Source organism: Xenopus laevis, chromosome 1S (genome assembly GCF_017654675.1).
Source record: "Xenopus laevis strain J_2021 chromosome 1S, Xenopus_laevis_v10.1, whole genome shotgun sequence".
Lineage (NCBI taxonomy): Eukaryota > Metazoa > Chordata > Amphibia > Anura > Pipidae > Xenopus > Xenopus laevis.
In genome coordinates, this window is record NC_054372.1 from 136,026,791 (window position 1) to 136,045,883 (window position 19,093).

General features: G+C 40.7%; 2 protein-coding genes across 2 annotated transcripts in view; one reads left to right on the top strand and one right to left on the bottom strand.

The window, feature by feature from the left end:
• trpv4.S (transient receptor potential cation channel, subfamily V, member 4 S homeolog) overlaps positions 1–11,456 on the bottom strand; it is a 48,041-nt gene extending 36,585 nt beyond the window's left edge. Inside the window, exon 1 of the mRNA XM_018244027.2 lies at positions 11,022–11,456. The gene's annotated coding sequence lies outside the window, so the exon portion shown is untranslated. The remainder of the gene's footprint in view (positions 1–11,021) is intronic.
• A 5,110-nt stretch (positions 11,457–16,566) lies between these two features.
• Positions 16,567–18,083, top strand: LOC108707079 (lysosomal-associated transmembrane protein 4A). Its single transcript, XM_018244028.2, has one exon. It carries the CDS (start codon positions 16,698–16,700, stop codon positions 17,391–17,393), a length of 696 nt encoding a protein of 231 aa, XP_018099517.1. The 5' UTR covers positions 16,567–16,697; the 3' UTR covers positions 17,394–18,083.
• Positions 18,084–19,093: the final 1,010 nt, after the last annotated feature.

Sequence of the window (19,093 nt, forward strand, 5' to 3'; positions counted from 1 at the left end):
CCAAATTATGTCACACTTGTGAGATCAAAAGAATGATGTAAGAGGTGATGTAAGTCTTAAGCTATAGATGCAAAGATCCGATCGTTCGAATCCTCAATGTCATTGTTAGGCCTAAAGATGTTCATTTACTGATAGATCCGCTTGTTTAGCAAGGGGCGCCACAGGTGGCTTTTTGCCAATTTGGCTGCCTAATAGTGAGACAAATCTGACTGATCCAATCATTTGTTGCTCTGAGCTGTCAAGAGTATGGAGTCCTGTGCAGAAGTATCAGAAAGGAATCTGAAGCCTAAGAATTTGTCTAATGTTATTTCAGTGCTTCTAATATATAACAACCCCTGACCCTATATCAATTTGGGAAGTCATTTAGCCCTTGACACCTTTAGGCTACAACGTGTAGCACTAAGTGATATTTGTCATTACTAACAGAACTTCTATGCTACTATACACTTCTGGTTCTGCCAATGCTGCCATATATACCCATCTCTCTCTACTTAAATGCAAAAAAACTTCTTTGGTGATCTCCATACAGCGAGGTCACCAAATTAACACATTTTTCCCCCGACAGGCCCATCTTAGGGCTATACGATTGCATAACAATGAAGAGGATACTAAAGTCTGAGCGAGGACGACATCAATCAGCCAACATGGTTCTTGATCAGACCAAAAAATCAAGCTTGCCCGAACGAGATCTGGACGATTTTTGGCCAGATATTGACCAGGGAGGCTTGTTGGAATGCTAAACTTCCCCAAATTGGCAGCTTAAATCTGCCCATTTATGACCACCTATAGGTGAAGGTTGAGATTGGCCTTGCCAAGGTTCAATAGATCTGGCAGTGCAGTGTAGTATATAACTTGCATTTGAAATATTGGTAAAAAATCTTTATTTACTGGACACCCTCAATTGATCCTGAAAACATCTATTAAATGGAAGGCTAGTGTAGGTGAACAACATTACATTCTGTGTGGTCACAGTATTACCAAACCCCACAGACCTAATTACCGAATTACGTAAGTAATTTAAACCATTAAGACAACAGCCAAAAGAACAACATGTGGCAACTGGTGATGACGGAAAAAAGCATTCAGTGGCCATGAAAAGCAGTGTTATGTTTCAAAAAAGGAAGACGGAGCATCCCAAATACTATCCATTTCTATTATTTATCATGCAACTCAATAGTTAAACCCTGGTAACTAAATCACAGACTCAGTATATACAATGCTGTCCACTATAATTACATGGCACTCTCAGGAAGTTCAGTAATGCAATGCCATCTACTAACAAGAGACGAAGAAGAAAAACTGTAATAATATTGCAGAGAGCTCGTCACAGATTGTGTTCATGATATCATGTATGTTAATGCACAAAAGTGAGCATTAGTTTCACAGATTTAACAAAGTGCACTAAAACAACAAAGAATCATGTGCTTTCTAAACAATGTGTATAAGTATATAATGTATTTTGAGCTAGTTGCAGAGAGTAAAAATAAAGGTAAATTGAACTTGTTCCCTGTGACAATCAGTACAATCAGCTGCCTGCAACACCTTATAGGAGAACTAAACTCCCCACTGGCCCACCTCCTCCCTGCACAGTCTTACCCCTGAATTCTGCCCCCTCTAGAAATAGCTACCGCACATGCAGATGAAGCACAGCGGAGCTCACGGACGACATCTTATTCTCTTCGGTAATTTTTGTGAAGTGAGTGGCGTTATAGCGCATGCACAGTTGATGCAATTTTCCGGTTTGCGACAACTGTGCTTGCGTTGAAAGAGACGGAAATTGCCGAAGGGGAGGAAGAAGACACCAAAATTACAGAAGAGAAGAATATGGCGGCCGTGAGCTCCGTTGCGCTCACTCTGCAAGTGCTGTCAATATTTCTAGAGGGGACAGAATTCAGGGTTAAGACTGTGCAGGAGGGGAGGCAGGGAGGGGGCCCAGTGGGGACTTATCCGCATGGGGGGTTTAGTTCTCCTTTAAGAACAGTCACTGATAGGCCCTAGTTTAGAACAGGACATTTACCCAAAGACTTCACCAGATATAAAATGGTAAAGTCCCAAAGTTAATCTACTGCAACAGATTAAAAACAACTGGAAAGTTACAATAACATGCATTTATATATGGGAGGAGCAATCTCAATTGGCTTTTTATCCCTGCAACTTTTCTGATTGAAGGCTTCAGTATTCAAAAAGATTCGAAATACAGGAATGATATTCTCCAGAAAGTCCATTTTATCATGGATAATTGATCCTATACCTGTATTGCATTTGCCACCATTTAAAAAATCATGGATGGCCACATCTCTCATGAAAAGGTCACCAATACAACAGAGCAAACATGCAGTTTATATTACCTTGCACTGGCAGCAATTCCAGCCTATTGTCAGAACTTATCCAAAAAATACCATGGATGACGATTGTCTTAAGCATAAAGGATTTCTTGAATGCAGGTATAAATAACTTCTAAATTACAAATTATCTAGAGCCTTAATGACATATATGACTATATTTCTTTTCCCCCTGTGAGAAGTCACATAACCATCACAAAATAAGTACAAGTGATTCCTATTCAAATCAATGTCAATTGCCAAATTCAAATGGCTGAAAAATATCAGGCAAAGAATATGTTATAGACTGATACGGCTGAAGTACATTGCAGAGCAAGCAATGGGAATCAGTACACCTACAACTAATTAAAGAACAATTATGGGATCTATTTCCTGGGGTTCTGCAAATATGGGATTGTTCAATCATTTGGAGCATGCCCAAAAGTTACTTTGAAAAAAGCTAACCTCAAGTACAAGGTAGTGTCTATTATAAAAAAAAAGTAAATCTTTAAAAATGAGGAATTGCTTGTTTAAATAGGACTATTTGGGAAATAGCAATGCTGTATTTCAGAGCTTTCTACAGGTGAGTCTAAAAATGAGGAAGCAAAATTCAAGTGGAGCTGTGGCTCTTCTCACTTCAGCATCTGCTGACGCACCATCCACAAGAGCAAATCAGACAAAATGCTCAGTTCTACAGACAGACTGTGACCTACTGCTATTGTTAAACATTGAATAGGTGCCCATATGAGAAAAGGATGACATGGAAGCCTGAACAAATAACTGGCTGGTATCTGCCTGCAGTTCAAAACGTGAGCCGGTGTTCAAAACAGGAAAATAATTGGCTGGACGACAAATCTTTTCTTACAGGACCTTAAGGCCCAATAACTTAACATTTGGTGCACAATATTGCTTTTTAATATTAAACCGTCTCTTTGTGCCATGACTAGGTTTTACAGACTTGGCAGAAAAGTTATATTGTGGCAGGAGCACTGCAGGCATCCCCAGAATAGTTTATTATGGAATGTGTCATTCTACACCACAGTATATGCTTCTAAATGCAGTCTTCCTTGGGCTCATTCATGAAGTGTGTTCATTACTAATGACAGTGGAATAAAATTCTACCTTTGGAAAAATGAGAGTCATACAAGGCAGCAGTTTTTGTGAACTGACTCAGTGTGCTCATTTGGCACAGTTAAAGGAAAACTAAGCCTCAAAGACATAGGCTACACTTGCTTACATTATGCTTTTGTGCCAGACCAAAGTTCTCCCAATCCTTTAAGGGTGAAGATCTATACCGCAGAACCTGGTCATCAGTAACTCTCCCTCTTTTCTGATGTTTTCACAGCATGTGCCCTGGGTTGTTTTAAGTAACCTGAGGTTAGGGGCCAAATGACATGTTATGTATAAATTAAATTCAAAATACAAGATTCAGTTCACTAAAGGCTGCATACATATGTGCAAGACACAGTACATTAAGGATAAACAAGTGCCAACAGGATTGTCACACTTTTAATGCCTGCCAGTTATAAAAACTGTAACTTATACTACTGATTTTCTTCTTGCATGGTAAAACCAACTTAAAGGACCAGTACATTCAAAAGTAAAAATTCATTAAAATAAAAGTATTTTATATGGCTTTTCATACGATAATCCTGTAGAGAACCTTAAATGCCATTTGACACCGTTAATCTTTCTATGTAAAGCTGGTCAGATTCGCTCATTTGTGAATCTAGGGCCATTTCAGGCACATACAGTGGAACCTATAGTCCCATCAGCTGTGGAACACATCAAGGTCAATGACATGGGGAATTTTATCATAGCTACAAAACAACTCGCCATAGGAGATACAGGTACGAGATGCAGTATCTGGAAACCCATTATCCAGAAAGCTTTGAATTATGGGAAGGCCATCTCCCATAGACTCCATTTCAAATAATTACATTTTTTTTAAATGATTTCCTTTTTCTCTGTAATAAAACAGTATCTCGTGAATGTTCCCAACTAAAATACAATTCATTTTTGATTGCAAAACAATTCCATTTGGCTTATTGTTATAATGGATTTGTAACAAAGTATGGAAATCCAAGTTATACAAACATTTCCCTTGGATTCAAGATAACAGGTCCTATACCTGTACTGAGAATCATCTCTGCTATTCATTGTGTAATCACAATTACGGGAAATTTTGAAATCTAAGTGTTTTAGCAGCATCGATCCTCTATCTCCTATGGCAAGGTATTATCTAATAAAAGGCAGGCACAGTTTGTCATTGCGCAACTAGTGTTTCTGAAGCAAATACAATTTTTACCAGTGGAATGAAACAATTCATTATGCTTATATACATATAAAGCACTTTATAATTACAATACAGATTAAGTGCTCAGTGTCAAGGAGACAAAACGATGGAGGCCCCTTCCCCGTAGGGCTTACAGTCTAAATCGTAGGGCTAACAGTCTAAATGCAGTATATTTAAACATGGTCTCAGAATAATGGGAACATCTTGTCTATATTGGTTATTACCGATTTACCTATGCAACACACTTGAACACTTTGAAATATTTTTATAATATCTATGAAAATGTTCCAATAGAATAATAACAGGAACATTGAACAAAACACAATCAGAAAGTGACCCTACAGGTTCTCATCTGTTTCGCATTGTTTCAGTTAAGGCCTCCTTATCAGCTAGATTTTAGCAGTGTCTCTTCTGCCCTGTCTCTAACAGTCAACTTCACCCATTTCTCTAAACTGCTGGAGCTCGACCTGAAAAATAAATGTGTCAGTTTCCTGTCAAGTGGGAGCAAGATTATCACTTTGGAAAAGTTTTGTTTTTTCTACAGGACGACTTTTCCTCATTTATACTGAATCTGACATGCAGAAGGATTAACATCCTTTTATAAATTACAGGAATGGGATCCCTTTTCTGAAACCTATCATCCAGAAAGCTCCGAATTACAGGAAGGCCATAAAGTCAATTTTAAGCAAATAATTCCATTTTTTTTAATGTTTCCTTTTTCTCTGTAATAACAGAACAGTACCTTGTACTTGATGGTAACTCAGCTGCATGAATTTATATTCCCAGCAAAACAACCTTGTTAGGTTTACTTGGGTCACTGGTTTTTATACCACAGAAAGATCCCTTATCCAGAAAACCCTCTCAAGCATTTTGGATAATAGATCCTATAACTGTATAAATATCATCTTTTCTATCCTATCCATAACCATTAGAGGTTGCAACATACAGACCCAAACATTGAGTAACACAGTTCTAGTTGTAAGATCTTTTAACGGTATTTAGAAATAACACTGACATTTTTTATTAATGTGTATTGGAAACTTGTTTAGCATTACATTTTCAGTCATTACGCAAAAAAAATTTTTGGATGGACATCCCCTTCATTAAAGGAATGGTCCATTTTATATAGGTTTAAGGGATGATTATGGATCCCTCACATTCTGCATTTATGTTTATGAAACCCAATACAAAGTTGCACAGATTTCTGCACAACCTGGCAAACTACTCATAAGACTATGGGGTATATTTATCAAAGAGTGAAGTTAATAGTGAAGTTCCGCCACTAGAGTGAAATTCCGCCACTCTCCATTCATTTCTATGGGATTTTTATAGGCGTATTTATCAAAGGGTGAACTTTCACTTTCACTTTCACCCATTGATAAATAAGCCTTTCAAAATCCCATAGAAATGAATTGAGAGCTGCGGGATTTCACTCTAGTGGCGGAACTTCACTCTTTGATAAATTTACCCCAATATACTTTCAAGACTTCTTTTTTTGGTCCTTTTAAAGTCAAACATTTTGTTTAGGTAACCCTGAGCTCATAATAAAATGATAAATACATGAAAACATTGCAGTTGTAACTATTTAACCCTACTTCCCTACTAACCCTTCTTCAAGAGCAGCAGATACTTATTTATTACCATATCTCGCCCCAACTGGCCCTCTGTAAGAGAATATCAACAGGAACAGGTTGCAATTCTTACTGTAACTGGCTTTCAGGCTACGACTCAGTCCTTGTACCGCATATATTTCAGCTTTAGTCAGCTAGAAGTACTGTTACCCAATAAATGCCATGACTTACATGAAAGAGGAGAGGCACCCCTAAGTGAATGTATTTACTTACCTGAAACCCCAGGTCGGTGCTTCTATCAGCAGAAAACTGTACCGGCCCGGGGTTATTCCAGCAAGCACCACAGAGGGCTCATCTTCTGGCTTCTTCTTTCTTTTCGAGGCTGCGCATGCGCATTAGAGTGAAAAGCAGAACTTTAACTAAAAAGTCAGCTTTTTCTTATACTGTGCATGCGTCTGCCCCGGGAAATTGAAAGAAAGAAGAAGCCGGAAGAGAAGCGCTCCGTGGTGCTTGCTGGAATAACCCGGGCCTGCTGATAGGAGCACTGGCCCGAGGTTTCAGGTAAGTAAATACATTCATTTGGGGGTGCCTAACATTTGGCAACCCCAAGTGGTAAACTACTTTCCTTCTCCTTTAAGGTATGAAGATTCAAATTAAGGAAAGATCAGTTATCTGGAAAACCCCAGTTCCCGAGCAGGTCCATACCTGTACATGAATTATAATATAATTCAAAACATGCTGCAGGTTAGCCTTGTAGCAGAAATGTTGTACTTCTTTTCAATTTTGTGTGTTTTTGTAAAAAAACATTGCCCTACTTGAAGGGTTTCAAGCCAGTTCCCATGGTAGATGTGTGATCTTTGTAAGTTGCCACCCTTTTTAGAAAATGTGGCATATAATTAATATTGCCCTTATGTGCCTATTTTACCAACAGGGCCAGTACAGTATCAGCCAGGTGCCAAGCCTTCTCAAAGGCAGCAGTTTATGGTGATATGTTGGAGGTGTACTGACAGATTGGCTGCCATTAGCTCATGATTGTTTATTCCATTTATTTTACTTTACTCCAGCTTTTTCCCATAACCTCCACAATTACAAAAAGTTTAATAAACTTTATTTTTCTGTAAAGCTGGCCATATATGGACCAATAAAATTTACTACTAGGACCTCCAGACTGTTGCACCTTACTAGCCCATGTATGGTGTCCTCTGATGGGCTGCTCAGAAGGATACTTGCCAGTTATCTTTTCGTGCAGGTCTGAAAATCCCAACAGGCAAGGATTGCATTGGAACACTGATTTATGAGGGTTACATAAATTCAACATCCAAACAATGGCTATCTTAACCAAATGGTTATTAGTTTCTCAATAGATTTATGGCAGGTCAGTTAAAGAATTCAAAGGACAGATAATCACAAATGCCAACATTATGCTTTTTATGGAGAAGATTTAGAAAATATGTATAATTTGGAGCTGGATATACTCCTACACAATGATGTTATCATATGGGGGATGCTGGGGATGTTACCATTACAGACAGAGAATAATGAAGGTTTAGAAAGGCTTAGCCTCCCCAAAAAGAGACCAACCAAACCACCCTACAGTATATAAGAAAGACTCACCAGACAACCCATTTCTCCCTGGTTACCATTTATGCATAGTTGTGTTGGTAGATAACTTTTCATATAAAATCCTCATAATATTTGCTAATCAGTTACTAGAAACCTGCTGCAGGCTGCACTGGTTTAAATGCAATTAAGTAGATTATCAATCCAATGTTACCAAATAAGCAATTAAATAGTTATGAAATATACCTAGCACAGACTTGAAAAAGTTTTGAACAATAGCAAGCCCGATTTTCATGGGTCATTAATAACGGCATTTTTGTATGCATTTAAAGCATATTTAAAATGCCACTTTGAGCATAACCAAGCGTGCCACCTAATGGATTCCATTATATTCAGCCTGGTTTTATGCATGAGCTCATTAGTTGCGGTTCATTGTTGCTTTTTTTTTTTTTTTAATACAATTGGTTCATGTCACACCATACATTTTATCCACTATTTTAAAAATGCCCCATTGGAACACAATGTGCTTTTTCTCTGCCGGCATTTTTAAGACAGTAGGAAAAAAACACAGACTGTTACAAAAGCCTTAAATACACACATAAGGTTACAACTCATTCATTTAAATCCAACCACAAACAAATCTACCTAATGTGGATTTTATATAAATCTGGTTTTCAGGGACCTTACACATGGGCATTTGTATTTAAGATGCAGGTTTCAGCACATCTAAAGTTTCCGTTGTTTCCATCTTTTGCTTCATTGTTATGGCTTGTCGTGCATGTATCAGAATAGGGAAATACACAATGTATGCACTTACAAAAAAAATACAGGTTAGCTGTTTTATGCATGCAACACACATATGCTTGTTTGTATAGGTCCTAATGGGATATCTGCCAACCCTCATTCATACTTGCGTTTCCCGTAATGAAAAATGCATTCACAAAAATGCAGGTTTATGATGAAAGGCAATTAGCATATTATTTGCCTCATTAAAGGAGAAGGAAAAGTTACTATGTAAGCCTTATCAGAAAGGTCCACCTAAATATACCAGTAAACCCTCAAAGTAATGCTGCTCTGAGTCCCCTGTCAAAAGAAACACTGCATTTCCTTTCCTCTGTTGTGTACACATGGGCTTCTGTATCAGACTTCCTGCCTTCAGCTTAAACCTCCTTCCCCCGGGCGTGAGCATGCTCAGTTTGCTCCTCTTCCACCCCCCCCCCTTCTCTGCTATAATCTGAGCCCAGAGCTATAAGTGAGCAGGGAGAGACTCAGGCACAAAGTGATGTCACACCAAGCTAATACTGCAGCTGCTATCCTAAACAAACAGAGAGCTTCTAGACCTTTTTTTCTCAGGTATGGTAAAGCATTCTACAGAATACATATAGCATTCTACCTTGCAATATTTCAGCTAATCTGTTGTCAAGAAAATGCTTCCATAGCTTTCCTTCTACTTTAATGCATAATGTTGGTGTTATTCTTACATATCGTGTAATAATCTCTTTTGTGGTCGAAGGGCCATTACACACATGACTTTCAGGACGTGTTCCACCACATTGGATTGCATAAACAAAGGCAGGCACCATCAGACTTTATCTCAAGTGAAGATGCAGCATGCCGTGTTTGCATCCTACAGTTGTGTCGCATCAGATGGAAAATTTTCCATGTAGTTTGCACTTGGATTACTGTGTATTACTTATTTGTAAGGCATGTTGTGTTTTATCTGTGGTCACTTCCGTGTGCTTCAGTGCACAAAAATCCCACCCACCTTATTATTAGCAGTGTCAGGCAGCTTTTATTGATGTCAAGGAAAAGTGTCAGGGACAGTGTGGCATGCATCTCTGCTACTTGAAAAACAGCAGTGGAGATAAAGGCACGTTCTCCTTTGGGTGCTTATCCAACATTAACACACAATATGTCCCATGTTCCATAATTCTTAGTTATTACAAGTACAATATAGAAGTCACACAACATATATTCAGCATCAAAGAGTTATGTGAATTCATGAGATGTACGCCAGCAGCAGTAGCTCGCTCTGCAAGGTCTGGAAACTGTCTAGGTGGTTTCCAATACTGAAATGGATAAGAGGCAAAAGAGGAATTGTGTACTGTAGTGAGCAAAAATTATGCAATTTGCAATTCATTCCTCCGATGGAGCAACATTTCTTTGCCACAGCTGGTAGTTGATGGAGAAGTAAGCTGCCTTCTTGGAGATAGGAAGTTCTTTTAGGACTTGTTTAAATACCACAAGTTATACACTTCCCTCACCAGACAAGCATGGTGTTCCATTGGTGGTGTGATAACACAACCTGCCTTTGGCCACTCAAGGGCTGCTGAGAGTTGTGCGTCATCTTGTTGTAGAAGACAGCAAGTGACCCTTTCCAGCCTGGGTGGTTTTGTTTTGCTAGGTGGAGTAACCAGTAGCTGTTACTCCTGAGCACAAATATTAAATAATATATGACACCTCTGGACTAATATAATGTAAGATCATGGCATGGCCGCTAAGTAGCACTTGCATTGCTGCCTGGATTGTTTGGTCATTTTGAATCCGGCAAGTGCCCCTTTTCTCATGTTATGAATAGAAGGAAACCTTGCAAATTGCGATCTTGCGAATGTGGATCAATCCCAAGTGGTCTGAAATTAATCCGCATCATTGACACCCTAATCCCTGCATTCAGAGTTTTAGTCAATAAATACTCTATGCGCCTGATGCAAGTACTGTACATGGTCATGTTGATTACAAAATACACACCAATAGATCAGAATGCAGCTATATACGTCTGACTCGGGTACCCTATACCAAATTAGATTGGAGCACATCTATTTCTGTCTTACAAAGTTACCTGAACTGTATGAGGCAGCATTTACTACTGTGTAACATCATTTAACAGAAGCACAAGACAAGATCAAGGTGTCCCTATGTCCCCAGAGCAAGTTATATCCTGAGCCTCTACTTCTGTCTATGGAAAACAATATGGCAGCTCCACAAGTCCTGCTAATTAGAAACATACAGAGAAAAAATATGTGCCCCTATAAACTGTACTTTCTAATGACAAGTGAAGGGGGTGGGGGTTATTAACAACTCAAATAAAACAGAGAACATGTTGCTTATACAGTATAGTCCTCTATGCTGCTGGCCTTATTATGGTTTGTGGACCTGTGCCTTGGATTTTATTTTCATCCCATCCCTTGCTAATAATGCAAATTGTAGGTAAATCTATTATATGAACAGCTCGAATCCTTTCCACGTGCTGTTAATGGATACTAAAAGCCTTACCTGATGCTCTAAACTCTGGCGGCGCAGGGCACAGATGCACTCCGGCTCTTAGATCCAGTAACAGGCAGCTGAGTGAGAGCAATAACAGGCAGTGTATGAGGCAGATCTGAGCAGTGGATCACAGCGCGACGTCTCAGTTGATGCTACAGTATATGGCAGTACGTGGAGCAGCCCAAAAAGTTGTGTGTGAGGCAGCTATTAAGGAAAATGTAGTCATGTAAGAGCAGGCACATGCAGAAAGGTTCTTTTGTATTCACTCCACAAGGGCGTTTCAGTACAACCTCATAACTGTGCATGTTATAACTGAACACCCATTCACTATAAGAGAATCTTAGACAGTCTGTGGATATAGCTCCACCTGCCCAGCACAAATGCCTCCACCCTCATTCACTCATCCACTGCTCAACAGCCCCACCTACAGACCCTCCAAAACACCTGCACACAACTTGCATCTACAGTCCTGTCAAGTGCCAGTCCTTTCCAATATTCAGGTGCTGCCACCACCAGGGCCTGAACTAGGGGCAGGCAAAAAGGCGCTCCTGGTAACCTTAAGGGCAGGGGCAGATTCGGGGAGATTTAGTTGCCTCTTCTGCAGGGCAACAATATCCCCGAACTTCCTTCCGCCTGCTATAATGAGAAAACGCCTGTGCCAATGCAGTCGCGGTGCTTCAATTTCCAAAGTCGCCCGAAGTTTCCTCGTGGCGATCTCTAACTCTGACTTTTTGAAATATACCCCTAAGAACCGATTTTCCAGTCATTTAATCAGAAATTTGTCATTTCTAGTGCAGAGAGCGCAATTGAGCTCTCTGCACTAGCGGTGCAGACCCCCCTTAACCCGCTACTGCTCAAAAAAGGTAAGCACAGGGGAGAGGGGGGCAGCATCGCAGAAGCCCCTGAATCGCCCCTGACTAGGGGTAGGCAGAAGAGGCACATGCCTAGGGTTTAGTTCTCCTTTAAGTTTATACTTTCTCTGGAAGCAAATAGTCATTATCTTAAATAGCAGTCCAGGAATGGACCCAAATGTGATGGTAATTACATAAAAACATAAGACAATTAAAATGTCAACTCATTATCAATCTGCTTGCTAGTTGTTCACTCACTGACAGTAATGATGGGGTAAGGAAAGTCTGGGTACCAGACAAGATGGCAACACTAGGAAATCAAGCTAAAACATAAATCATTAACAAGGCAGACTTATACATAGCTTATACCTATCATCCCTTATAAGGAATGTTTTTAAATGTATTTCCCTCCAGATCCCCTGTTGATGTTGCAACATTTAGTATTGCCCACTAGGTGTCACACACACACATATTAAACTATCCTATACTACTATTCCATTTCACATGCTTCACTGTTTCATTTGCTATTCTGTCCCTTGTCTTCAACACCACCACTTAGTGATGAATTTGTGGTGGTGGTGTTTTGTTTTGCAAAAAAATACACAAATCTGCAAAATTTTGCTGCAATGCACTGGGGTCAAAGAAACTGAAATTACATTGTGATATAGGTTTTTTTTTAGTTTTAGTTCTGTAACAGCATTTTAATTACTCTACATCAGGGATCCCCAAGCTTTTTTATATATGAGCCACATTCAAATGTAAGTAGAGTTGGAGAGCAAAACAGGCATGCAAATACTTCCAGGGGATGCCAAATAAGGGCTGTGGTTGGCTTTTGGTTGTTTTTTATGAAACCAAAACTATGTCCAAGGCAAGAATTCAAAAATAAGCACCTGCTTTGAGGACGCTGGGAGCAACATCCAAGTAGTTGGTGAACAACGTGTTGCTCGCGAGAAACTGGTTGGGGATCACTGCTTTACATTGTTAGAGAATCTCCTTTTCACTGTGCTACTGTTATGAATGGTATCCCAAACCCAGAACAAATCCCAAGGTCCCTCGGCTCAGGCTTCCACCTATAACAGACGCCTTTTACCTTGGGAAAAGCCCTCTGCTACTCAGATGCCACCAGGTCTTAAAGCAAGAGGACCAGGGAGAAAGAGAGTTCTGGCTGGGTCAAAACCTGGCCCGCTCGCACCCCCTGCTTCCCCGGTAGTTCTACCACTGCCTTCAACAGAGATGGGAAGAGGAGGAGAATTCTGACAAACAAGTCTGGCAGGCTTCAATAAAGAAACACGAAAAGAATTAGAAATTTTGAGTTCCGGAGGCAGTTCCCGTAGTGGGATTAATGACCTTGGATACAGGAAAGGGACCAAAGACTTTAGGAACGAACTTGGCAGAAGGGACTTTTAAAGGATTGTTCTTAGAGGATAACCAGACCTTATCACCAAGGTGACATTTTACAATGCTTTTTATAGGCTCTCTTTTGGGGCGGCTACTGCTGAAGATAATGCCCCTTGCCAAATCTTAGAAAAGTGATCAACCAACGAGTTGACAGCAGGAACATCTGAGGAAAGACCAGAAAATGAAAAGCCTCTAGGATGACAGGCAAAAACAGTAAAAAAACAGAGATTCTTCTGTGGATGAATGAGTGGCATTACTGAATGAAAACTCATGGATCAAAATCTGCCCAGAGTGGATAATTATTGGAGACATAACATCTGAGATATTGTTCCCAAGATTGATTTCTTCTTTCTGTCTGGCCATTCCTCTGTGGATGGTATGCAGAGGAGATACACAAATTATTATCCTTAAGAGAGAAAAGAGCCCTCCAAAACCTAGACACAATTGGAACTGTCATATCTGAAACAATGTTCAATGGTGCCCCATGAAACTTAAATATATAGAGAGAGAGAGAGGGGGGGGGGAAGAATTCAGCAAGAGACTTGGCAGAGGAGAGGGTGGGAAGGGGAAGGAAATGAGACATTTTACTAAAACGATCCACTACCACCCAAGTGACAGTATTCCCTTTAGAGGGAGGTAACTCCACAATGAAATCCATGGACATATGGGTCCATGGCCTTTCAGAAATAGGAAGTGACTGTAGCAGCCCATGAGGTAATGACCTGGAAGTTTTAGAGCGTTGACAAACTGGGCAAGAATCAACATAATTACCAACATCCTGTAAAAAGTAACTACATGCTCAAAGGCAGTTTATTATTGAATACATTTCCATTTTTCAGATAGAAATACTGTTGTTAATACAATTATTAAATTAGATGGATTTTGGCTAATGAACAGACTTGGCTAATTGCAATGTGAGGTCAGAAAGGTGTATAGGTTCACTTAAAAACCTAATTGCCTAACAAAAATGATCAATAAGTGGTAAACATAATCTCATACATAGTATGTAAAGGTATAAATTAGCATAGGCTTCGACATGGGGGAGGGTGAACACTCATCCCCGCCGGAGGGGGTCCAGGAGGACGGTAAAGAGGGCCAGGATGCTAGCACTGAGAGCATAATTGCACTCCCTGCGCTAGAAGAGCCAAATTTCCGGTTTGAAAACCGGAAATTCAGCTCTTAAAGTACCAGGAGCAGCATTTTTGCCTGAGGCGAGTTTCTTAACTCGCCTCATTGGCGCAGCACCCCTGCATACAGCTATGATTCAGTATGAGAAAAAGAGACTGCTTGTTTTTTGTGTGTGTGTGTGAGACTGAGAAATCAGGTGCATGCATGTGACTGTGTGTGTGTACATTACTGTGTAGTAAGCGGAGAGAGCAACACTGCCTGTACCAAGGGAACCCCCCACAACATGAATTCCAATGGTTCACAAACCACTTCCTCTTGCATTTTACCACTGATTAGATGTTTTTATTTATGCAGAAAACACCTATTTTTCTAACGAGCACCTCTTATACGTTACTAAGTAAATATATTTTCTATATACTTTACTTTTCTGGAAAAACTACAGATCTGCCCAGATTAATTTAAAACAACAGCACGCTATCTGGACTAGTTGGTTTGCTCATGGCTGAAATAGCACTGTTTCTCTCCTCCTTGAGGCATAATTTAACAAAACAAGATAAAGGTCTCTAAAAGGCTCCTCCTCAGAATAAACTTTGTGACACGTGGTGAAACTATGCAGTCACTTTTGTAACATGTGATTTGTGCTGACTCGCACAGAAATCAAAAACAAATAGACTGAAATCTCTATGGGTTAGGGCAGTGGTCCCCAACCAGTAGCTCGCGAGCAACATGTAGCTCTCCAACCCCTTGGATGTTGCTCTCAGGGTACCTCAAAGCAGGAGCTTATTTTTGAATTTCAAGCTTGAAAGCAAGTTTTAATTGCATAAAAACTAAGTATAGTGCCAAGTAGAGCCCCTTGTTGGCTGCCTGTCAACATAGGGGCTACCAAATAGCCAATCACAGCCCTTATTTGGCACCCCAAGGGACTTTTTCATGTTTGTGTTGCTCCCCAACTCTTTTTACATTTGAATGTGGCTCACAGGTAAAAAAGGTTGGGGACCACTGGGTTAGGGGATCCTTCCTCTTGTATCAACTCTTACCACTTATTAATCTTGAAAGTTAATGTACTTTTTTGTATTTTATTGTTGTATTTACCCCTTGTCTGTGCACACAAATATCACAACAATGAAATACAAATAAATACATTAGCTTTCAAGATTAAGTAGCAAGAGTTGACACAAGAGGAAGGAACCCCCTGCCCCATAGAGATTTCAGTCTATTTGTTTTTTCTTACTGTATGAGTCAGCACAAATCACGTTACAAAAGTGGCTGCATAGTTTGTGTGTCAAAAAGTTTATCCTGAGGAGGAGCCTTTTTGGTGCGGACTCACTCAGAAAACAAACAAATAGACTGTAAATTCTATGGGGTAGGAGCCTCCTTCATCTTGTATCAGCTCTTACCACTTAATCTTAAAAGTTAATGTATTCTCTTGTATTTTATTGTTGTATTTAGCCTTTGTCTGTGCACAAATATCACTTTAATCTTTGCAGACTCATTCAGAAAGCACAAACAAACTGTAAATTATACGGGGCAGGGGTCTCTTGTCTCAACTCTTACCACTTCATCTAGAAAGTAAACTTACTTATTTGCATTTTATTGTATTTATCCCTTGTCTGTTCACAAATAGTTTAAGAATCTACATCCATATCATGAGAAGCAGCAAATTCAATTTAAACTATATAAGGGTTCAAGCACACGGGCAGATTCGGGGAGATTTAGTCGGCTGGCGACTAATCGCCTCTTCTGTGGGGCAACAATATCCCTGAACTGCCTTCCCCCTACTATAATGACAAAACGCCAGCACCAATGCACTTGCGGCACTTCAATTTCCTTAGTTGCCTCACAAGGAAACTTCGGGTGACTTCGGAAATGAAAGCACCGTGAGTGCATTGGCGCTGGCGTTTTGTCAGCCTTTAGCTAGGACAGTAGAAGACTGGGTTGCCTTTTGCTTCCCCTACATGAAGCCACTGTATCCAAATAAGGAAGAATAATAAAGGGACTGTAGACAAAATGGCAGCCTATGACGATGCTTTTGACATTGGGCCCATGCTCGCCTTTAGGGTAAGATCAATATATATATATATATTCTGTAGTAGAAGTGTAGAGAAGTGAATAACTTTTTTTTTACGGTTAATCAAAGCCCTTTATTGCAGAGCAACAGCGCATGCGTCACAAACAGTTTCGCCAGGTCAGAGCCAGAAGGCACGTCCACAAATAAGGCGGAGCAGAAAACTTTATTTTTATCCGTAGACGCACTTCCGCTTCAGAGTATAGGCCGTGAAGCAGAGCAGGAGTACGGAACGTCGAAACGATGGTGACCCAGGAGCCGCCTCGGTGCTGCGGCTATTTCAATGTCCGCTCGGTGGTGTTGGGGGTGGCCGTGTATTATGTGTTTGTCAGCCTGCAGGCCTTGGTTTGGCAGACGGTGGCCGTGGTTAAATGCAGCGGGGAGTGTCCGGGGCCGTGGAGTTCGCCAGGGTCCGTGGCGGTGATTTACTCCCTTGGGCTGCTACTACTTCTCCTCAGTCTTTGTCTGCTGTATGGGGTACTACGCACACGCCCCGGCCTCTTACTCCCGTTCCTGGCCTTCCAGATTATTGACTTCCTGGGGTCTCTGCTTCTCTTCTGCGGCCTGTTCATGCGCTTCCCTTCCGAGCTGAGACTGATCAGCACCAGGCCTTACCTGTCTGGCATCGAGGAGCAGGAAAAGCCGACTGTAGTGGAGGATCTCGTCCTTGTAGTCTTCCTCTCCTTACTGATGCTGCTGCTCAAGTTGTATCTGATCCGCTGTGTTCTCACCTACTACCGCTTCCTGCTCACACGCTCGGCCCCCACACAACACGAAGAAGATGGTTTGGCCGTGATCGTGGTACCGGAGTGTGAGAAGAACCCTCTACTTCTGCCCACCTATGAGGAGGCGATAAAAATGCCAGTCAAGGATAGCCCCCCACCTCCCTACAGCCAGGACCCTCTCCCAGCACAGCCACAAGGCAAGGAGGCCGAGTAAAAGGCTCATCTTTCATTAGGGAGAGATCTAGTATTCACGGCTTCAGTTGAGACTGCATGATTTCATGACTTCCAGTCTTTGCTGTATACAAAACCTTCATCTAATACAAATGCCCTTCAGCCTTTGGCAGGAATGCCAGGCCTGTGTCCCTCTTGGCCAGCCGTAGTTGAAAGTCCAGTCTAACCACACTCATCATACAAGAGATACCCCTCCCAGCAAGTGGACACATGTACTGAGATTATCAGGAATAAACAAACAGCATGGACATCTCTACGCCACAATCTGATTTATTTTGGACTATCCCTTAACTCATTTCAGACCATCAAGCATTCCTTATGTCAACTTTTTTTCCCCTACACATGGCTGTCTATGCTGGTGACGTCTATTTTGTGGCCAGTTGGCTCCTGCTGAACTACAGACTGAGATAATGACAGGGACTATGCAACAAAGGAGACCATGAGGGTTGCCACCTTTTCTGGAAAAAAATACCGGCCTTCCTATATATTTATCTTTTTTCCCTATCGATAACATTGGGATCAACCATCATTTTTACTGGCCACACCAGTAAAATAACAACCATGTGGCAACCGTAGTTGCAAGTATTGTAAATTGCATTTCATATCATCCCTGTTCGTATCAAATGTTTATCAACCTCAAGGCAGACTTATCAAGATACAAGTTATTGCTAAAGTCACACGTGAGGGTTTCTCTATTGGTGGAAAGTGATGCCTTCTGGAATCAGAAGGTATTTACTTGTCTCATGCCATACACACAGCACTGCCTAGATACCAAAAATGAGAGTTTTGATTCTCCCATAAGGCATTAAGGGCGGAGACATGCAAATCACTCTTATGTCACTTTGGCCAACTATGCATCCAGAATGGCTGGTTTATAGCACAGATACAGCCTAATGGTTCAGAGCCATATATCCAAACTTGCAGTCTGTTACGATCATAGATCTCATCAGTGCAAGAGATTGGAACACGGCTTCTGAGAGGTAGGACTGAGAGTAGCAAAATGGGGAACCAAATCTGGTTATGGTGAGAATAGGGCTGAAAGGAGCCAAAAAGCCCTTTGCTAGCAATAATTTTTGACTCCTTTCAGCCCTTCTCACCATAACCAGATTTGCAGTGCAGTGATGTCATTGGAAAATAGTGTTCCTGTTTAAACTTCCATGAAAAAGCAAATAGTGAATGAACACGTTGTCCTTGCTGTGCTTGTTTAAGGGATGCCAAGTCACAAGATCTCTTAAAGAAACAGTAACACCAGCAATGAAAAGATATTAAAGTAAAGAAAATATAATGTACTGTTGCCCTGCATTGGCAAAACTGGTGTGCTTACTTTAGAAACTACTATAGTTTATATAAACAAGCTGCATTGTAGCCATGGGGGCAGCCATTCAAAGCTGAAAAAGGAGAAAAGGCACAGGATACACAGCTGATAAGATACACTCTGTAGTATACAATGGGATTCTTCAGAACTTATCTACTGTGTGTCCTGTGCTTGAATTGCTGCCCATGGCTACACAGCAGCTTGTTTATATAAACTATATTAGACTTTCTGATGCAAACACACCAGTTTTACAAGTGCAGGGCAGCAGCGCATTATATCTCCATTACTTCAAATCCCTTTCACTATTTGCTGTTACTGTTCCTTTAAATATTTCTCCAGCCTTGCAGTTTAAGCTGGTCACTTTTAAG